This window comes from Penicillium citrinum, assembly GCF_028827155.1.
Source record: "Penicillium citrinum strain IBT 23319 chromosome Unknown utg000009l:1.0-4274883.0:1.0-4276374.0, whole genome shotgun sequence".
NCBI classification, from domain to species: Eukaryota; Fungi; Ascomycota; class Eurotiomycetes; order Eurotiales; family Aspergillaceae; genus Penicillium; species Penicillium citrinum.
In genome coordinates, this window is record NW_026622694.1 from 1,606,708 (window position 1) to 1,627,431 (window position 20,724).

Here is a 20,724-nt window from a genome sequence, read left to right on the forward strand (position 1 = left end):
AAAAGGGTTCTCCTTTGTGGCTTTGTTTCCTGTATAGCTGGTTCCCATGCAGGTATGTTATTTGTCGACATTGTTTGCCTTTCCCCAATTTATCAAAGACGAGTCACAAAAAAAAGTTACCCAAGAAGTGATGTCCCCACTCAAATCTATTGCTACTGCTGGTTCACAACTTGGAGGGGGCTCTTCTTAACTTGAGTGATCAGCAAAATTATCTCCGCTGGTATCAGCTCCGCCGCATTGACTTGGCATCGCGTTGTCTTTTGGAATACATCGTTTTTTCCCTTTAATCATTATATTATTATCCAGAATCCTGACCAACCTTTCTCTTTCATCTTAGGCTTCCACGAGTGCCCCTGAGGCAGGCGGAGGACACACGACTCGGAGAGGACATTCACCCCATCTTTCCATCAGTGACCCAAGTCACCATGTAACAGAGGCCATCGGACACATGTACGACGACGATTACGATCGCAATGACCCGAGGCGTCTTAGTTATATTGCCTCCCCGCTAGGCGAGTCAATAACAACCATTCCACGTGCCGCCGCTGGTTCCGAGTCCGGCCTTTCTACCTCAACATCCATGCAGAACTCGCCGGTCGAGGGATCGCCCAAGTCAACAAATGGTCATTTACGCCCACCACTCGCGACTCATCGATCATTTGATCGTGATAGTGAACCTGGTTCCCCAGACTCGACTCGTTCGACTTCCGACACCGCCACCTCTTCCTTCCCTTTGAATGATATTGATTACGAATCCGATCCGGCCGCCGTCGTTCAAGAGCTGAACAATCTGGCGGCCATTCGACGCATGTCCATGGACGTTGCTGCGACCGGTGACCCTGATCTTCCTTCTTATGGCAGTAACCTCCCCGTTCCATCTACACCACCCTCGCCGACAGCCGATGAAAATGATGCCTCTCGATTGTTCTGGGTCCCCGCAAGTCTGCACCCCGAACTGGCCCCAAAGGAATTCAAATCGTTCTTGGAAAGTAAAGCCGATCTTATCAAACGGAAATCTGGAGACTATTCTGCCCTCGGGCCGGATCGTCAAGGATCTGGAAGTGGGCTTCGTCGGAAACGGTCTATGCTGTCTCGACAGATTGATAACTCGTCAGGATATACCGATGGCGCGGAGAGACTGGAACGCAAGCGATCGTCATCAAGTCGTCGCGATGGTATGCTGAGCCCTAATCTACAAGAGCTGGAAACTCTAGTGGATGATTCGAAGCCCACATCACAAGGTGATCTGGTACGGGATATGCAAAATGCGAGCATTGCAGCACAAGAGGACAAACCAATTCTACCCCCGGCACCACCAGGCCATAGCCTACGACGATCGACTCGCACACAATACAAGAAGGGAAGCTTGAAGAAAGGCGAGAAGGCCCCTTACTCCAAGCGAGTGGGCAGAGGCCTCTCCGAATCCGCCGGGTCCGCACCTCCAACCTTGACGGACGACCAGCCAATTCTAGGATCTACTCGTGTGTCTACCGATTCGACCTCTTCCACATCTTCTCGACCATCTCGTACCCTCTCGGCCTCCTCTCGCGGCACCGCCTATACTCCGACAAATAGCGTTGGCTCGAACTTTGACTCGATTCCCGATATCCCAGAAGCGGAGCAGGAAGAGGCCAAGGCTGCTCGCAACCAACCGGATGTCGACTCTATCGCAAAATCAAATGCGGCTTCATATGCCCGACAACCGCACTCACGCGCGACCACCCCTCAAAATCAACAGACTGTGCCTGCGATTGTCGAAACGCCCCCAGCCGATTCCAACCGTGCACAGTCCAGTCCAAGTCCACCGGCCTCACGGTCAAGCGATCGCGATACAACATCGCAGTACTCGGCCAGGACATCCCCGACTCACGAATCAGCCTCTAATAAGCGACATCCAATGGGCCGCCAAACAGGGAAAGAGACCAGTTCACCAACCACCTCGCTCAATGACTTTAGCAACAATCCTCAAATGATACCCGGCAACAATACTCGAACGGACAGCCTCTCGTTTATTCCAACTATGACCGAGGAACAACAAAAGACCCGAGGAGCGCAAGTTAGAGGGCAAAAAGTCGAAGAAGGAGTCGGAAGGCCGAAAGTCAAGCTGGCACTGGTTGCTTGGTAGTGAAGAGAAAGATAAAAAGAAGGATAAGGATGGTGATTCGAAGAAGTCAAAGTCGAAGTTCACCGACAAGATAACCCACAATAATGCGCGTATTGAGACCCCGCCACAGTCCTCAATGGACAATAGTTCGAAGGGCAGGGAAAGTCTTATCCTCGATCGCCTCGATCCGAAATTGGAGGAAGAGCGACGAAAGGATGGTGTTCGCAGAGCCTCGGGAGATTCGAAGAAAGAGAAAGACGGTATTTTCTCGTCGATTTTTGGCGGTGGTAGGAAGAAACATAGTGGAGAGGGTCACCACAGGAAGAACTCTTCTCGAAACCTATCTCCCGATCCCCCAATACGGATGCTGCGGGCTGATGTCGATTATCCATGGACTCGATTTTCCATCCTGGAGGAACGAGCAATCTATCGCATGGCCCACATAAAACTTGCAAATCCCCGACGTGCTCTTTACTCCCAAGTGTTGCTGAGCAACTTCATGTACTCATATCTTGAAAAGGTGCAGCAGATGCATCCCCATATGATGGTGGCATCTTCTGGGTCCCAGAGATCATCTCAATCAAGGGACCAGCCTGATGAGTACACTCAATATCAGCGATACCAAGAGGTGAGTGAGAACCAGGGGTTTGATGGAAGATCGAAGACAGACTGACAGTTAATTTTTTTTCCCAACACTTTGCAGGCACAAGAGCAACAACAATACGCGGATAGTGCATATGATGATCCATCCATGTATGACTACGATGACGATCCACACGATCCGTACCAGTCCCACGGGAGAAACGTCAAGCAAGGCTATGAGAATGGCCATGCTTACGACTCGGGGCATTACCAGTATGGGCATTCGTCATATGGTCATGATGCCCAACTGGATGACGACGATGACGATGATATGTGGTGAAGCAAAGCCGGCGTCTTCATTCGTGATCTTTTTGTTATTGTTTACCATCCTGATCTCTCGATTTCTGCAAGCCACGGAAATACCCAACTCGTTTGTTAGTCCTGCTTGCTGTTAGACTCTTGTATACAAGTCTGATCCCTCCCATTCCTTCCTTTCCTTACCAACGCTGCATCATCTCCCTCTTCACGAATGGCGGTTTCTTTGAAGTCCAGGAATCCTCATCTTTTAACCCGCATATCCTCATATCCAAGGGACACATACCTCCCCATCCCCACACTCGGCGAAACTAACATCGAGATCATTCTGTGACATAGTCTTTCCGTCTTTGTTTCAAGCCGACACGTTCATAACCCTTTCCCTTGTGCCTTAGGCCTGTTGTAGCCCTGGCCTCTTGCATTGCCATATAGTTTGTTCACACACATGGTTCTGATTTGTCTCTTCGCATAGCGTCTGGGGTTTGATTCATTGCGTTCCTTATATTCTTCCCCTTGGTTCACTTCTGGTCCGTCATTGAACATTTTGGACCATTTCTGTATCGTTCCTCTACTCAAACCATTATTTTCTTAACCTACGCAAGGTTTTGGATATTATTCGTCCAGAGTATACTCATTGAATGATCAATGACAATAAGTAAATCGGTACCATTGCATTTATATTCAATTCAATCACCTAAATGAATCATAAGAAACTCGAATACACCACTTCTAACAGGGAACAAGAATTCCATCTATAATTGAAGCAGACCTGAAGATGCAGTGTGGCCCAAATGCTTGTAACCGTAACTCATCACTCATCATCGTTTTTAGAGTGATGCCCATCACTCTAAAAACGCAGAATCCAAAAACGACGTGCGAAGATGTAAATGCTCAGTAGTATGAAGCATCTCCCTCTCAAAATAAACACCATCCCTCAAATTAAAATCCCTATTAAACTCCACCGCAACAGGAAACAATCTCCCCCTCAAACCCGGATCCGAAGTCGCCGCCCAAGCAGCAGTAACGCAAACAACAATATAAGCCGCCCCAATCGGTTTCCAAATAACAGATCGTCTCGCCAGATCAAGAACCTCCTCCGCAAGATACGTCGCATCAAACTGGGTATTAGAAATACCATCTTTTGCCTGTGAATCGAGTGCGGTAAGAATACAATTGAAAACAAGTGTAACGGCAAGACCAATCCCATATGTGCGCTGATAATGCGCGAATCCATATTCAAGAATGAATTTTTGGCCGGCGGGACTTGTTTTCTTGAATATTTCTGAGAAGTCGTTCTCGACGGATCGATGTTTCATTATACTTAAGTTTGTTTTGCAATCTTGGTATATTGACCAGACTTCGTCTCGGAGGGATGTTGTGTCGGTGCCGGTGCGGAGAGCTTCGCGACCTCGACGCATTATGCTGGGTGCTTTTGAGAGATTTATTAGTATTTGGCCGTCTGGTGTTGAGCTGTCGTAGTCGTTTCGGACTAGATTATCCCATTCTTCGTGGGTGAGGTTTATTCTGTCGTTGAAGATTCCCTCGAATAGCTGTACCAGTGTGAGAAAGGATGAGAAAACGAGAAGACATGAAAGGAAATGCATCTGAACGAATGGAGATGGCTAGACTTACCACACTCCCACGTAAGGATAAGAATAACTTCGACTCAAACTCATCACGCGGACCAAAGTCCTTCCGCGCTTTAAGAATAGCAGCCGCACCCTCGGCATGACCAGAGAATTTCCTCTTCGAAGGTCCTAAAAATAACTGACATATCAAAAGAACCATAACAGCCGACAAAGTACTAGAAGATTGAGCATGGACACTATCATCCAAGTACACACTTAGCGTGCGTAGAGCCCGGGAATGCTTTGATAATGTCTCCACAGACGGTGGCTGATTGCATGAAAAATTAGAGTGTGCCATCGTCAATGTATCCACTGCACGATCAAGCGCTTCATTAGTACCCAATCGGCGAGGTAAATCTTCAAGCCATAGTCCGAAAGACCACCAGAGATTATAGCGTAGATCAGTAGTTCGCTTGATCGTCGCTATGAAATTCCCCGCTAGGGAATTGAGATCGCTTCCGATTAGTGGCTGCGGGGATTCTGGAGCAAGGACTTGAAGAGCAGTAGTGGCATATCTAGCGCTGTTGGGACGATTCTTTTGTGGCGGCGACACTCTAAATACCGTTTGAGGTGGAGACTGAGATGCAGATGAAGTTTCGGAAGTAGAGTCGGATGAAGTTGAAGATGATAGTGCGTGATGTTTCCTTGCGCGCGTGGAATATTGCTTCTCCTCTTGGAATTTGAATCGCAATTGACCTGATCCCACACAAGGGATTTTGAGACGGAGACATCGTGCGCAGGAAGGTTGCTTTTCATCGCACTGTGGTTCGTTATTAGCGCATTGATACTTGTGGACGTGTCTCCTTGATGAATCTGGATGTATGCGGCGGACCTTTTTCTTTTGTTTACGACAGGCTTCGCATGCTCGACCTGTTGGTACACCTGGCATTGTACTAGTATTTTTTGATTGGATCTCAGGAGCCTTGCTGTACCCCGTAGACCTAGTAGACCCAGTAATGTACTGTAGACCCTGAATGAAGTGGGGATAGATAGTGTGGATCCCCTTTACTGTGGTGCATACTACTATGCGAGATTGATGTCACGGACCGACAAGCAAGGGTCCTTCGTCGAAGGCAATCTGCGTCTGTCGATGTGCTAAAAAGGACAAAAACGTGAGGATAGTCGAGGAGTTGGGGCTGGCGCAGTGGGATCATCGTCATCTTTCATGGCTGTGCTTGGCAGTGATGCTAACCGATTTGGGTCTGATGCACCGCTGCAGTGTCGATTGTGGGGGCGTATTGATTGGCGCGGACATTGAATCATTTCCAGCTGGAGGCGTCTTTTTGGGGGCCATTTGGGCCTTTTTTTTTGGTCTTGCAAATTTCGTGTTGAAATGTTAAATTTTTCGGAGCGAAGAAGTGACTGTTCTGCGCCTCAGGCTGATCTCTTTGTACCGTTTTGGGCGCGATGCTGCGCTATTTGGACTGCATGAAGGGTATTCATGTTGATGTTGAGCAATATATAGAGAGGATGAGAGCCCACAGACGACTTCCTATGCAATATTTCTTTTCCATTCACATCAAAAGACATAATTCATATTGATCATGGCGGTCGATGGTCAAGAAAAGCCTCATGGCTTCTATCTATACAAACCGAGTCATATCCTACCAGCAGTTTTTGCCGCGCTGGTGGCCATTTCTTTGATTCTGCACATTTTACAAAACATGTGTGTCATGTACATCCCTTAGATTCAATGCTACGCATACTAATTCTGATTGTTTCCTGGACAGTCGCTATCGATTCTGGCGCATCACCTTCTTCATTACCTGGGGAAGTGTCCTGTTCACCACCGGATGGATCCTTCGCTGTATATCGAGCTACTACCCCGACCATCTCGGCCTTTATGTTGCCCAGGCAGTCTTTATCTACTTAGCGCCACCTGTCTACTCGGCCGCTGCATACAATATAGTCGGTAGATTAATGAACTACCTCCCCATGCACGCAGTACTAAATCCCAACCGCGTGCTTATATTCTTCGTCTACCTTGGAGCCGCAGTCGAAGGCATGACTGCTGCCGGAGCTGCAAAGAATGCAGCAGCCGGCAAAGAATTGGATGAATATAAGAAAGGCGGCCAGCTTATTGCTGCGGGCCTAATAATGCAGGCTGTAGTAGAACTCCTAGTGATCATGATCGTGGCAACAGTGCACCGTCGTGCCGCGACAGCTCGCAAGGTTACCCGCAACGTGCAAATAGTCTGCTTCACTTTATATGGAACCTCCACATTTGTTGTTCTGCGCTGTATTTTCCGGGCAGTCGAATCTTTCGAGATGTTTGACAAGCTGGGCTGCTCCAGGAACTGCGGACCCATCCTCAGCAATGAATGGTACCTCTATGCATTCGAGCTGGGTCCCATGCTGATTTTCACCTATTGGTTGAACATACTACATCCAGGCCGATATTTGCCTCGACAAAAGAATCGATACCTTGGTACTGATGCCCGGACTGAACGTATTGGACCAGGCTGGAGAGATCGTCGTGATCGATGGGAAACATTCATTGATCCACTTGATGTGAAGGGCATGATCAAAGGACAGGCTTCGCATGAGAGGTACTGGGAGAGTCCGGAGCGATGGCCTGTTTGCTCGGATGGTAGTTTCGCAGAGGGGACGGCTTCAAATGTGAAGAACCAGGGCTTTACTAAGGAGAATGCCTTGCTGGCAAGCGAGGTCTAAAGTAGGCTTATTTACCATGCGTGGAGGGTCCAACGGGTTCAGAGATGAACTAAACCTTGTGTTCGTTGACTATGAAGATAGTTATAATGCCTTTCCATAACCATTTTCATAGACTGACGCTTGTCATCTTGTCAAAGCGTAATAGCGAATGTACTATTATAGCGTCCTTGTTGCTTGAATCTGTTTCTTCATTGCCATTTTCACTGACGTATTTGAAATGTTGGTCGTAACTGTCTATAGAGGAATATCATGGTATCTTGGAGTAAATTCTGGCTAACAATTTACAATGCAGGGTTGTGTTCTGCGTAGATCGTGGGCTTCGTGCTATTTTTTTTCTGGAATTTATAGTAGGAGACAATGAACCAGTTCTAGAGGGATTTTCAGTCCGCTGTGGGGAATTAAAAGATCCAAATTCCTCCAAATGAACAAATTAAGAAGTTACAGTCAAGTCAATTTTCTGTTTCTTTTTCTGTTTCTTTTTCTGTTTCTTTTTCTGTTTCTTTTTCTGTTTCTTTTTCTTTTTTGAATCACAATTAATAATTTCAAATTCAGCTCTTTCGAATTTATTTGTTCCTCCAAGTTGAACTGGTTAACCCGCCGGGTTTAATCTATTTTCTTCCGCTTCCGCGCCGGGCCGTCCTTTGCTTGCGCTCCAACTTTCTCTCTTGCTTACGACAAACTCTGCACCCCTGAAACTTTGCCCCGTCTATATTTCAAGGAGTTCTTCCGACAGCCCTGTGGAGGTGCCCCGCTCTTGATAATGGAAGATGAGCGTCCGGCCAAACGCGTCCGCCAGGCCTGTGAGCCCTGCCGGTAAATGTTCCGCCCTACCCATTTCGCGGGCTCCACTAATGATATTCCTGAAGGCGTAAGAAAACAAGATGCCCTGGCGAAAAACCAATTTGTTCTTTCTGTGAGCGATTGGGCCAAAAATGCGTATATGGCGGCGCAGAGACTGTGGACGAAACATCCGATTTTGCCAGGAACATGGTGAGAGAGATCGAGATTTGCTCAGATATGTTGCCGAACTATATGTAACAAAATATCACAGGAGGATCGAGTTTCCCGTATTGAACGCAAAATGGAGTCCTTGATCGACTTTATTGCGTAAGTACTAGCTGATCGAACGCGTTGGTTCTTGACTCATTCTGGATCTTTAGCCAGGGCGCCCATCAAGAGAAAACACCAGGACCGGTTGCTAGCAGAAGTGAGCATCAAGGAATATTGCCTGTTTCAACACCCAACATTGGTGCCAGGTATGTAATTTTACATGAGCATTCCCTCCTTGTATCCTGACAAAGCTCTCAGCAACCAAATATCGTCTGATACGTCAGCTCTGGACCTTTATTTTGTATTCTGCAATGCACAACCACTCTCGCTATTTCCGCGCGGGGTATGCTCGGAGAACCTTGGGAGAAGGGATCCAGAGCTACTATACGCTATGGAAGCCTTGGGCCTTCGCTTTCGGGGCAGAGGGCTTTTGCAGAGCAACATCGAGTCTGAAATTCGTTCTAAAATGAAAACTGCTCGCCAGGGGATTATGGCGCGCTTGGAGGATGGGGCGGTAGAACTTTCTACTTTACAGACTCTTTGCCTGTTGAGCATGTTGGAGTATACAGGTGAGCATAATTGAAAATATACTCCTTCCAGAATTTTCCAATATTGACAATTTTCCAGCTGGAAATCTAATCCGTGCGGGTTTTTACGCTCGCATGTCTGGGTATTTTATCCGCAGCATCCACACAGGCGGTTTGGAATTTATCAGTGCCTTGGATAACGAGCAAGATGAACGGAAACTATGCCACGCAGCAGTGATATTGCTCCAGAATCTTCAAGGAAGCCTACATGCCTTCCCGACAAAAGACACAACTGACCAATCTCTTGATAACTCGCTTTCTGCCCCATTATTTGAGACAATGATCTCAAAAAAAGACCCTCGACGAGGGACAACTGGTTTAAAGTTGGACATTGGCATCAATGCAGCCAATATGCACACTAGTGAGCTTTGGGCCCTAACATGCAAGTATGCGATGGATTATCGGATTGATGCAAATCCGCCGTGGCATCCACAGTCTGACTATGCTATGATCACCTATTGGCATACTGAGCATGAAAGCTGTATGCCATTGAGGTTTCGGTTGCATGCAAGCCGGTTTCAAGACTATACCCCTGGGGAATTGCAACAATATCGCGATTATTGGGGCCCGTGGCTCTTTTTCCAGATACTCTGGCATGCAATTCCCTGTCTTCTCAACCACCCATTTCTTCTCTCTTTGCGACTGAGAAACTTCCGAAGAACAATGCCTCAATCTTTTCTTCGCAATTCTTTCGAACAACTTACCCTGCACTCCGGCTGGATAGTGCATTTCCTTGACCTTGTGGAGCAGAAGCGGTTTGAGATTTCAGATCCGACGTTGTGCCACTGCGTCGCGATCGTAGCCACGGTATATCTTCAACATAGCTTTACAGAAGATGAGGCGTTCAGCAAAAAAGCTCAAATTGGATTGGAGAAATGTATTCGCTTCTTACACCGCATGTCTCACCGATGGCCAAACATTCGTCAACAAGTCAGTATTTAATACGAATTCTGGGTTTGCGGCTCATGTATTGATATTGAACAGGCTCAACATATCGAACAACTTCGAGCCAGCATCTCCCCTGGCGGCCTATTCAATGAGCCAGGGACAGCAGGCTCCAGCACCCGACCGAAATGGTCGGTCAACTTCCAGTTACTCTGGAAAATACTAGTCTACGCCCATGCAAGTAGATCGCCTGACCATTCCGGTGATATCTTTGGTCCTGGCCTGGCAAAAGACGGTCTCGGAAGCTCTGAAATGAACTTCGCCGGCGTCATTGCGGAGCCTGATTTCGCCCTCATCGGATCCGCTGGCCTCTCAGGGCACAAAACCGTCGCATCTGAATGTGTGACATATCCACCGGAAGAAAGCGAGCACGTACTCCGAGGCCATGATCAAATGGGTCAGAACTCGGAGGCCATAGATCTACCCGAATTATCGGAAGATCCAGCGTTGGATTTGAACGGCGGCGATACCTTATTCCTGCAGCTGCAAGACTATGGCCGAGCGTTTGAAGACTGGTTAAGTGTGAATCCAGGATAAAAAATAGCCACTAAAATTGTACCATCCCTAACGAGCTTACATACTGAGTACTCCATCCGACCCGGCCCGTTTCCGTCTTCTCCGGGTGCCAAGACCCGGTACTAGACCGGGTTCGCCCCTCCTCTACGTTTTTAAAGGACCACATCAATCATCACTTTTCATATCATCAAAGGCTATCATAAAGCAGCTGACGATTTCAGAATGCCTGACTCGAAAAAAGATCCTATCATCATTGTGGGCGCTGGCGTCTTCGGCCTATCGACGGCCTTAGAGTTGAAGCAGCGCGGATATACCGACATCACAGTTTTAGATAGGTACACACCACCGGCAGTCGATGGAAGCAGCGTGGATATCTCCCGCATTATTAGAATTGATTATGCCGATCCGGTATATTGCAAAATGGCCCGTGAGGCCTACGAAGGCTGGAAGACTGAGTACTCCGACCATTACTACGAGTCGGGGTTTGCCCTGCTCTCGGAGACACCTAACAACGACTGGATTGTTAAGTCAGCTGCCACCGTCAAGGAGAATGGTGGTACTATCGAAGATCTCCCTGATGCTTCCCAACTGGTCAAGTCATATCCAAATATTCAATCCGATCTATCCGGGCTAAATGGGTACCTCAACCGACGAGGCGGCTGGGCCAATGCGGCAGGCAGTATTCAGCAATTGGCTTCTCGATGCAGCGTGGAGGGTATCTCCATCATAACTGGACCCCGCGGTACTGTTCTTTCCTTGCTTCAGGAGGGCTCGCGTGTTATCGGTGTCAATGTTCTCAGTGGGGGCTCGATTCGCGCTTCCCGGGTCATTCTCAGTACAGGCGCCTGGACGAGCCGTCTGCTCAATGTGGCTCACGCTGCTTCATCTTCAGGTCAGCCAGTTGGCTTCATCCAATTAACACAAGAAGAAGCTCGTGCTCTGGATAACACCCCTGTTATGATCAATATGAGCACTGGAGTATTCTGCTTCCCACCTACACCGGGATCCAACATTCTCAAACTTGCTCGCCACGGATATGGCTATGCGAACGAGACTACGACTTCAAACGATGGAAACAGAACCATCTCATCTCCCAAATTAGAGAGCAGCAATGCACAGACTGGCTATATCCCGGACGATGCTGATGATGGTCTTCGTGATGGTTTGCGTCGCTTTTTCCCGAAGTTTGCCAATCGTCCCTGGTCAAACCGTCGGCTGTGTTGGTATACCGATACCCCCAAGGGAGACTTTATCATCGATAATCACCCTAAGTATGACGGTCTTTTTGTGGCTACTGGTGGAGCGGGACAGTAAGTATCTCGTTTATTAGCAAATCTCCCCGGGAGCAGTCATCAGCTAACACTCCCGAAAGTGGATTCAAGTTCCTCCCAGTCTTGGGCAAGTACATCGCAGACTGCTTTGAGAACAAAGCTTCCAAAGAACTGCGCGAGAAGTGGAGACTCCATCCGTCTCCAGGTGGTTCCAAGGAGAACAATATGGCGGGTGATGGAAGTCGAGCTGGGCCACCTCTCAGGAAGCTCAGTGATCTCGAGAAATCCAAGTTGTAAACAAACATTTGTCCTTTTTATCCTATACCATAGTGATTCTTTGATTCAAATTGAAAATCACATCATCCAATATTGTCCTCTCTGGAGTACAAAGTGGGACGTCCTGCCACATTCCACATCTCATGTGGGATCCCACTGGAGGGGTACCCTAGTATAATCTCCACTTCTGTCTTCCGATCTTTTCGTGCGGAGTAAGTCAGCTGAGGTGACATAAATATGATAAATAAGCTTCCGTCATCAAATATGATTCATCTGATTGGCAGTTTCAAAATTCAATGTGGAGGACATGACTCGGGCTGGAGGATTGTGGGTGTGGGGATTGCATCGTACTACTACAGCATTGCTATAAATATGCCTACTTGGTCAACATACAGCCCTGAGAATACTCATATATTCCAAGGCTTCGAATCTGAGAAAAGTGAGCGTTGCATACTATGGCTCTAATGGTATTAAATTTGATTGATCACCCTCTTCTTTTCATAACTGCGTTTTTCGCGATATATTGCATCGGATTAATCATCTACAATCGCTTTTTCCATCCACTCGCCAAATATCCCGGTCCATTCCTCGCCTCAATCACCGATATCTGGCAGCTTTGTCAATTTCTGACATTGAAACAACCCTACAAACTCACCGAACTGCACGCAAAATATGGAACTATCATACGATATGGCCCGGACAAGCTAAGTATAACCGACGAAGACGCCATCAAAATGGTCTATCAAACCGGAGGACGGAATATGCCGAAAACCGAATTTTACGATGCATATGGTGCAGCTCATCCTAACGTCTTTGGCATGCGAGATGAAGCGGTTTGTTGATTCAAGATTTTGAAGGGGTGTAGTATCTTTCTAACTGTGCAATTTCAAGACCCACTCCATTCGACGCCGCCATATGTCCCATAGTTTTTCCATGAGTTATGTGAAAGAGATGGAGCAATACCTCGACCTGAATATCAGGATTCTTCGGAACAAAATTTCTCAATACGCTTTGAACGAGGAAGTATTTGACTTGAAGAAAGTCCTACATTACTATTCCATCGATGTACTGGGTGAACTTGCTTTTAGCCAGTCTTTCGGCATTCAAGAGTCCAACGACGAATCACGCGTTCCACCGGTCATTGAGCATAGCCTGTTAGCAGCTGTCACTGGTGCGTGGCCAGCTATGACAGCAACCCTGAAAAAGTGGCTTCCGTTGATTTCGCACGAGGGACTGCAAACCCTCTTCAAAGGCCGTCAGGCCTGTGCTGATCTTGCCTCTCGATGTGTCAATATCAGACTCAACGCTCTGAAGTCTCAAGATGGAGTGAATTTTGCTGTTCCCGAGAGAAAGGATATTCTGACTAATTTGATTAATGCCAAACATCCTGATACTGGAGAGAGTCTCACGAAGGTAGATTTGGAGACAGAAGCATTCGGATTCATGTATGTTGATTGATATCCCTGACAAACTCAAAGACCGTGATGTAACAATCCCTGGAATGGATTCACTGATCTCGTTTTCAGTATTGCGGGTACACATACTACTAGTGCCACGACTACATTGCTGCTGTATCATCTACTTCACAGTCCCGATGTCATGCGACAATGCGTCAATGAAATAGACCAAAAGATGCCCCCTCTCGCGGAAGATGAAAGCGCATATTCAATCACGGACGCTGAGGCATCATTGCCATTCTTACGAAACTGCATCAAAGAAAATTTCAGGATTACCCCTGTCTTCACGATGCCTCTCGCGAGACGAGTTCTAAAGCGCGAAGGCATTGTAATTGCTGGGAATCATATTCCGTATATGGTAAGCGCAAAGCATCTTATATTGCTGCATCATTTTGTCTGTCTTAATAATACTGATGTGTATAATTATATAGACATCCATCGCTGTCTGCAATCATGCATTCCACCACAACCCAGATATCTGGGGTGATGACCACAATGTGTTTGATCCATCACGATGGGACATTCCCGAGGTGGCCGCCAAAGGTCGGCTCTTGATGCATTTTGGTCTTGGTGGACGACAATGCATTGGGAAGACGGTAGCTATGACGAATATCTATAAGGTTGTGAGCACATTACTGAAGGATTTTGAATTTGAACTGGCGGACAGGGGGGAGCATTCACTGACACAGGCAAATGAGCTTCAACGTAAAATACCTGAAATGATCAGTGTTGGCATTAGTGATCTAGCCTCGCCTTTGATGGTGAGGGCCCGACAGAGAACTCGAGATTAAATGATACTATTAGTAGTAATGCTAGGAGCAAAGCAGGCTTGGATGGAATTTAAAAAGTAAGAGCAGGAATAATCTAACAAGGTCGCGTTATGCATCCATCGTATTCGGGGATTATTATAAAATATATAGGAAAAAACGCAGCTTCTGAAGACCAGCTGAACAGACTCGCTCGACCCATACTCAAGATGAATCTTGGGCAGAGGGGATCAACATCCAAAGCACGACAAAGAAAAAGTGTGCTGGCAAGGCATCGTTGGAATCCAATGCGTAGTGAGGGCTGATGCGAAATAGAATATATCGATACTGGAAGGTCATATAGATCAAAGCGTGAATAGTTTCACTGCGTTGAAAGTCTAGGACTTTTTGGGTTTCTCGGAGGTCTCCTGGACGGCTGATCCCCCAGGAGAGGTGTGGAAGTGACTAGTAGTACTAGCAGTGCGGCTGATACCAGGGGTTGGAGCCTTTTCCTTGGCATCAATAGCAGGAGACGCAGGGGTCGTTGAAGCTGGGCTTGCAGCAACATTCTCTTTATCCTTCTCGGCATAGACTGGGGGTTGAGCTTGGGAAGCATCACCTGACGAATTGACTGCACCAGAGGGGCTGGTAGCCGCAGCAGAGCCAGTGGGCGAAGCAGCAGTTGGAGCCGCACTTGCTGTAGAGGTGGGGACAGGGTTACGAGTGGAATCCTTGATCACAGTCCACCACTTCCCAGCATCGGCAGGCGAGTGCGCCTTGAAGCTAAGTTCGGTGGTAGTGTGGAATGCATTGCCAACCTTGCCGCTAGAAACATCCTTGCCCTTGACGTTGAACTTAACACCGTCAATGGCACCGACAATGGAGTCTGGCAGATACAAAGACAGCTGGGGAGAAGGGTCCTGGCGGAAGTCATCGTTATCCTTGAATTCGTGCAGATAACGAGCGGGCGTGACGACATAGTAGCCGGTGCTGTAGCCCTTGATGACAGCACGGGATCGGCGCTCCAGAGATCCCTCAAGGAGAGGCTGTGTGGCACGGTGATCCATATTAGGGAAAGTGGTACTCTCAAATGTTCGAGGGGCCGAGTCTGGGTTCACAAGACTCGACTCGTTACGAACAACAAAGTTGACCCACTCGAAGTCAGGAGGAATACGCTGTGCGGTAGCCAGAATATCACCGTACATGGTACGCTGGCGATCAAGCTGGCCACCCATAAGTTGGAAGAACTGTTCCAAGGCACTTTGCAGGGTCTGGAGGACATGGGCCTCGAATTGCTGGAAAGAGTTCTGCACGGCAAGAATATCATTCCGGTGGTTGTTTTCCTCAATAATCTGCTTGTTCAGACGGTGGTTGATACCGCGCTTGAGGATGTATGGGTCGTGAGCGGTATCAATTTTGTTTCCGGCCGCAGAATCGTGAGTGGCAGCGTGCTGGCCTAGCAATTCAATGTGTTTCTGCGTCACCTGGCGAGCCTTCTCCACGGCCTTGGCACCCTTGGCTGCCCCCGACTTCAACTCCTTGGATTTGTTCTTGATCTCCTTGTGCAGACGCTCAAGTGTCGGGAGGACGCTACCCTTCAGGTTCTTTTCGGTGTCGAGATACATGTTTACCATTCCCTAATCAAAGCCTGTGTAAGTAAATTGTAGAGCAACGTGATGAATATTGGCATCCTACCTGCGAGTTGTTGCGCATGTTCTCGAACAACCCTGCAACACCACCAGCACTAGAGCTGAAGTGATGGCTCTCTTTCAGCGGATCACTGACAGTCTGTTACCAAAGAATAGAGTTAGACCCATGGGCATGGATAATGGACTTTCGGCGCATATTGTAATCCTGACCTTGAGGATCTTCTCATGGTCCTTCGACTGGGACTTTGACACTTTGGCAGTGGCAGAGATATACTCTTCCAGGTTCCCACACATGTGTTTCCATGCTCGAAGGCGTTCAACCAAAAGGTTGGTGGTCTGAAGAAAGTCCCAACAGACGTTAGCCGGTGTCACATCTCGCAACGTGGGGTTCTCGCATGCAACGATCCAGCAGGGCCGGGATGCACAAAGAATAGTCCTTCACATACCTGACTGCTATCGGTATCTGGAATGGCCTCATCGTCACTCATTGAAGTACGACGAGTGACGCCACTAGAAACCGTAGCTGATCGTTGGGGGAGCTTGTGCTCCACGGGGCTAACTGGGGTCAACATGACGAATAGGGGGAAGGGTCAAAAGGAGACGGGTTGAAAGGTCGAGAAGAATGTAGTCAATCGATGCAAGACACAGCAAGTCAAATATTAAAACACTTCGCTATAGATCGAGTCCGGCAGGGGGGGGAGGGACAAAAGGTGTCGGTGCGGGCAGATCGGAGGATCTGTGTATGAGAGCAACTGTGGCTGAGATTTAAACCGGGAATTTGGAAGACAACACGCTAGTCTTTGACCGGAATAGTCACTAACAGAAGAAAATCGAGCGGGGGGTGGGTCAACACTACAAAGTGCGGTGGACAGGAAAGAATGTCAAAAAAAATAAAGACGGAGAGAAAGTGGGATGTTTTCGATTTGGAGGATCGGCGGAGGATGAGGTCATCGGGCCGCACTCGGCGATTTCAACATTGAAGCACCTCAACCAGTTCAGCCAGTTCAGCCATTTAAATTCATTTCATTCATTGCAGCCCGATTTGATTCTTCCATTTTAACTTCTGGCTATGACCCTCCCTTTCCCTCAAAATTAAGCCGATGCTCAGCCACATACGTGTTCCCCACAAGAAGTAAGCTATCGTGTACCGTGTTTTTGGGTGGACGCCACAAATTCGATTCGGGTGGAGCTTTTCGGCGGATCGCGAGGTTGCAATCGTCTATGAAATCATAGTAGAGTACAATGGGATTGATTGCTCCAGGATAGGTGGTGTCGCGTTTCTTCTACAGATTTTAGAATGTATGGAGAAGACGAAGTGGTAAGGGTTGTCATTTTCGTTTTTTTTTTTTTTTTTTCTTAAAAAAAAAAGAATTGTTCGTGTTATTGTCTAAATGCTAGCATACAGAGGTAATCATCAGTAGAATATCTCAAATCTATATTATACTACTGAACTTAAGGTGTAGACCGCATAGACATAAATTTGTATAGCTAATACTATAACTATTCCATACTAGGTAAGTCCATCGTCAAAGTAGCAACAAAGTAGTTCGATTAACAGCACTCCAGAGCCCTCCAAGTTTCCATTTCAATACGTAATGTATTGAAATGTTCCTTTATAATTTCTTTTTTTGGCGCCATTGCTCCAAACCTAGATGTCCGAATCATAATCAGCAGGATGATGAGCATTCCAAACCTGACCAACAGGCTGTCCATGGGGTTGACCCTGGGATCCAGGCGTTACAGCCCGCTGAGGAGGATATCCTGTGGCCATAGAAGGCTGCCCAAATGTATCCGGTGGAGCTGCCGTCTCATACACATAATGCTGTGGAGGAGGAGGTTGTTGAGGGTACATGTTATTAGCGGGTGAAGGTGTAAGATTATAGGAAGAATGGTTTCGCGGAGGTGTGAATGGTTGAGCTTGGTGAGTTGGGTATTGATTGGCCCAAGCAGGATGCATGGGGGGTTTAATTGGTTGTGCTGAAGTGGGTGCTGCGGTTCGTGGTAGATGGCCTGCTTCCGGTGACAGGACATGATCAGCACGAGTACTGTTGATGTATGCTGCTTCTTGATCGGTCATTCCTCTTGTCTCAAACAGATATTTCTCAAACCCGGTGCCTGCTTTAACGACTGTTCTAAAGTGACGAGCCGTGAGGTCGTTTTTATTGTCATCTTTCCGAATACCGTGGGTTTTTTCGTAGTGGGCGAGGGCTGAGGCGATGAGGAATGCATTTCGAATTTGTCGACCGTTCCATCTTCCCTTGCCATTCCGGCTTTTCTCGTAATGTCTTTTTGCAAAGGTGAGGATTTCGTCGCGGTCGATTGAGAGTGGCTCTTGAACGGAACTCTGCTCGGCTTCAATCATGGCCAGTCGATCGAGATTCACTGCCCAAATCTTCTCGGTTTGATCTAGGTCTAGGTATGGATAGTACAAACTGATATGAATTCTTGACTTGAAAGCTTCGTCGATAGTGCCCACGCGGTTTGTCGTAAGGAAAAGAATGCCGGAGTAATAGTCCAAGACACGCAGGAAGACTATATAAGGGTTAGCAAAGCAATATTTACTACTAGGAAGCAGAGAAAGTTCATTCGTACCTGATACCAATGCGTTTCGACTGAGGTCAGACGAGACTCGCTCTGACAAAAACACGTCTGCCTCATCAAGTAGAAGAATACAATCCCACAGCTGTGCCACCCGGAACATCTGCTTCAAGGACTTCTCAACTGCTGCAGGATCCAACCCCAGATCGCCACAGGTAATAGGAAGCAAAGGTCTCTGAAAGTTGCTAGCAATCATTTCTGCAGTGGATGTTTTACCAACCCCAGGAACTCCATGTAGCAGAATAACCAGACCCCTGCCCTTATTCTGAACAATATCCTGGTTTGTGGTAGAGATTGTAGCCGTTTCGTTGATGTCTTTTCGTCGGAAGTGAGATTCCACAAGAGCGCGAAGCATTCCCTCGTGATCTGGATTGATGATTAGGTTCTTGAACTTGTCTCTATTCTCCTCGATCTCTCGGAGATTCTTGACATCTAATGCCACAAAACGTCTGTCCTGGAGCGAATAGCCAAAAAGCCTGCTCGGCAATAGACATAGAAGGTCCTCGCCTGGCAGATCAACTGTTTCATTGCCGATCAAAGTAGAAAGAAACTTATCTTCCTCCAGGCAGTAGTTTCTCTTCGTCAGCCGTGGCATCTGATTCTCACTGAAGGAAACAGTAAGAGGGCTGAACTCTTTGAGCTCTTGATCCTCCGTCCAATACCACTTTGATTTGCTGGTTCCAGGTTCATCTGCGCCTCTATTTCCCAAATAATATGTCGCAGGTAATTTGGATATAGGCTTCCAGTCCGGGTGAGCCTTGAATGCTTCCGCAAAATCAATCACAACATCACCAGAAACATATATGAGGCTTGTACTGTCATTCTCCCAAACCGAAGACCATCCGGTATGACCTAACAGCTTCAAGTCGTGGGTTCTCAAAAAACCCCTGCCACCTTCAATAGCATCGTCCATGAGCTTTTTCGCGTTGGTTGAATATCGAACAGGATATACGGCCAACGAGTTTGCGCTCATTTTCCCTTCGTACTTGTCAATGGTAAACCACTCCTTCACACAGACATATGAATCTCCATCGTAATCAATACAGTACGCCTTGATCCAGTACTTGTCTTCGTTCTGATATCTGGTATATACCTTCCATAATTTTTGGTCAGGTCTCTTGCTTCGGTGGAGTTTTTCGTAGTCCGCTACCGAAGGGTTGATTTTCGCCTCTGGATAGTAAATGATTTCTCCCGGGGTAAACAAATGCCAAAGGTCATTGAAATAAACCTTCAAATTATCCGCGGCGGTCTTTGTCTTAAAGCTGTCATAGTACGGCAGAATGGTATCTTCCATCAGCCGCACATATGTCTTGACCTCAGCCAAAAGCTTAGAACTGCTAGCACTTTCGTCTGTTTCCCCATTCGCTGCTTTATCCGCCTCTGCTTCCTCCATCTCCTTCAACTTGCTCTTAACTTCGTCGTGATAGTATATAGGCGCCGCGAAGGGTTTCTGTAGAATAGCTATATGATCTTCTAAGAGTGAATCGCCAGCGATTATCGGCCACAGAAATTCCCCAAGCGGTCGGGATAACACTCGAAGCTGGTCGAGTGGGAGACTTAAATCAAGCTCATAGGGCTTCGCGTAATTCGTGTTGATCGTCTCAAGAGCTTTTGTGGGCGTCATATCCACAAGTGACTTTTGAAATGCTTCGCACTTTGGGTCCTGTTCAGCTGATTTCTCGGTGAAAGCCATGAATTCCAACGCTGGAATTTCTGGTGCCGTAAGGTCATGGTGGAAGGCTTGAACGAAGTTCACACATCGGACCTCTGGCACTGTTGGTGGGTAAGGAGGGTGTTCTGGCTGAGGTTCTCTCGTCTCCTCCGCTTGGCTATCATCGTCTCGAATAGATTCATTCTGCTCCTTCTTCGCGCTTTCTATGTCGACTATTCGCTGCTCGAGAGCGGCGAGTCGTTCTTCCAGCTTCTGGATATAGACGGCTTGAGCTTGATCAGCTTGGTCGGGTTTGCTTACAATACCCACCTCACCATCTGACATAGGAATTCCAATAGTCATTTTTGACAATTAAGTACAGTGTTGTCTGATGGGTAGGACCACAGAGCAGGACACAAACGAAAACCTCATGGCTGCTTGTATTAGGGGTTTCTCGGGTTATATTTGGCGCGACTGAGAAATTCCAGCCCCAATTTAGTGCCCCTCTCAGTAATATGAAAAAAATAGCGAACACGTCTTCCAACATGAAAATCTCACCTCTTCTGCTGCCGTTATTCCCAAGTGCTATGCATGTCCGCAGCAAATACCTGACATGGATATCTTAAGGTCCAATCAGCGACGGAGCATGACCACCGATAGCCCGGGCTTCATCTCC

At 47.4% G+C, this 20,724-nt stretch overlaps 8 protein-coding genes across 8 annotated transcripts; 5 read left to right on the forward strand and 3 right to left on the reverse strand.

The window, feature by feature from the left end:
• On the forward strand, window positions 1–3,026 carry N7469_010071 (putative telomere silencing protein Zds1; the record flags this gene model as incomplete). Its single annotated transcript, XM_056648976.1, has 4 exons — window positions 1–52; window positions 338–2,052; window positions 2,126–2,732; window positions 2,808–3,026. The coding sequence occupies exons 1-4, from the start codon at window positions 47–49 to the stop codon at window positions 3,024–3,026; spliced, it is 2,547 nt and encodes an 848-aa protein (XP_056496107.1). The 5' UTR covers window positions 1–46.
• An 817-nt stretch (window positions 3,027–3,843) lies between these two features.
• Window positions 3,844–5,518, reverse strand: N7469_010072 (Zn(II)2Cys6 transcription factor domain-containing protein; the record flags this gene model as incomplete). Its single annotated transcript, XM_056648977.1, has 3 exons — window positions 3,844–4,551; window positions 4,634–5,389; window positions 5,462–5,518. 3 exons carry the CDS (start codon window positions 5,516–5,518, stop codon window positions 3,844–3,846), a joined length of 1,521 nt encoding a protein of 506 aa, XP_056496108.1.
• Window positions 5,519–6,173: 655 nt separating this feature from the next.
• On the forward strand, window positions 6,174–7,302 carry N7469_010073 (uncharacterized protein; the record flags this gene model as incomplete). Its single annotated transcript, XM_056648978.1, has 2 exons — window positions 6,174–6,295; window positions 6,360–7,302. The coding sequence occupies 2 exons, from the start codon at window positions 6,174–6,176 to the stop codon at window positions 7,300–7,302; spliced, it is 1,065 nt and encodes a 354-aa protein (XP_056496109.1).
• Window positions 7,303–8,062: 760 nt separating this feature from the next.
• On the forward strand, window positions 8,063–10,421 carry N7469_010074 (transcriptional regulator family TF; the record flags this gene model as incomplete). The annotated part of the gene is made up of 7 exons (XM_056648979.1): window positions 8,063–8,115; window positions 8,169–8,292; window positions 8,354–8,409; window positions 8,463–8,558; window positions 8,611–8,921; window positions 8,980–9,869; window positions 9,924–10,421. The coding sequence occupies 7 exons, from the start codon at window positions 8,063–8,065 to the stop codon at window positions 10,419–10,421; spliced, it is 2,028 nt and encodes a 675-aa protein (XP_056496110.1).
• Window positions 10,422–10,622: 201 nt separating this feature from the next.
• N7469_010075 (NAD(P)/FAD-dependent oxidoreductase) lies at window positions 10,623–11,968 on the forward strand (the record flags this gene model as incomplete). The annotated part of the gene is made up of 2 exons (XM_056648980.1): window positions 10,623–11,710; window positions 11,773–11,968. The coding sequence occupies 2 exons, from the start codon at window positions 10,623–10,625 to the stop codon at window positions 11,966–11,968; spliced, it is 1,284 nt and encodes a 427-aa protein (XP_056496111.1).
• A 434-nt stretch (window positions 11,969–12,402) lies between these two features.
• N7469_010076 (uncharacterized protein) lies at window positions 12,403–14,195 on the forward strand (the record flags this gene model as incomplete). The annotated part of the gene is made up of 4 exons (XM_056648981.1): window positions 12,403–12,780; window positions 12,839–13,392; window positions 13,474–13,762; window positions 13,836–14,195. The coding sequence occupies 4 exons, from the start codon at window positions 12,403–12,405 to the stop codon at window positions 14,193–14,195; spliced, it is 1,581 nt and encodes a 526-aa protein (XP_056496112.1).
• Window positions 14,196–14,548: 353 nt separating this feature from the next.
• N7469_010077 (PH domain protein) lies at window positions 14,549–16,371 on the reverse strand (the record flags this gene model as incomplete). Its single annotated transcript, XM_056648982.1, has 4 exons — window positions 14,549–15,787; window positions 15,846–15,938; window positions 16,010–16,135; window positions 16,246–16,371. The coding sequence occupies 4 exons, from the start codon at window positions 16,369–16,371 to the stop codon at window positions 14,549–14,551; spliced, it is 1,584 nt and encodes a 527-aa protein (XP_056496113.1).
• A 1,076-nt stretch (window positions 16,372–17,447) lies between these two features.
• N7469_010078 (ATP-binding protein) lies at window positions 17,448–20,411 on the reverse strand (the record flags this gene model as incomplete). Its single annotated transcript, XM_056648983.1, has 2 exons — window positions 17,448–18,331; window positions 18,392–20,411. The coding sequence occupies 2 exons, from the start codon at window positions 20,409–20,411 to the stop codon at window positions 17,448–17,450; spliced, it is 2,904 nt and encodes a 967-aa protein (XP_056496114.1).
• Window positions 20,412–20,724: the final 313 nt, after the last annotated feature.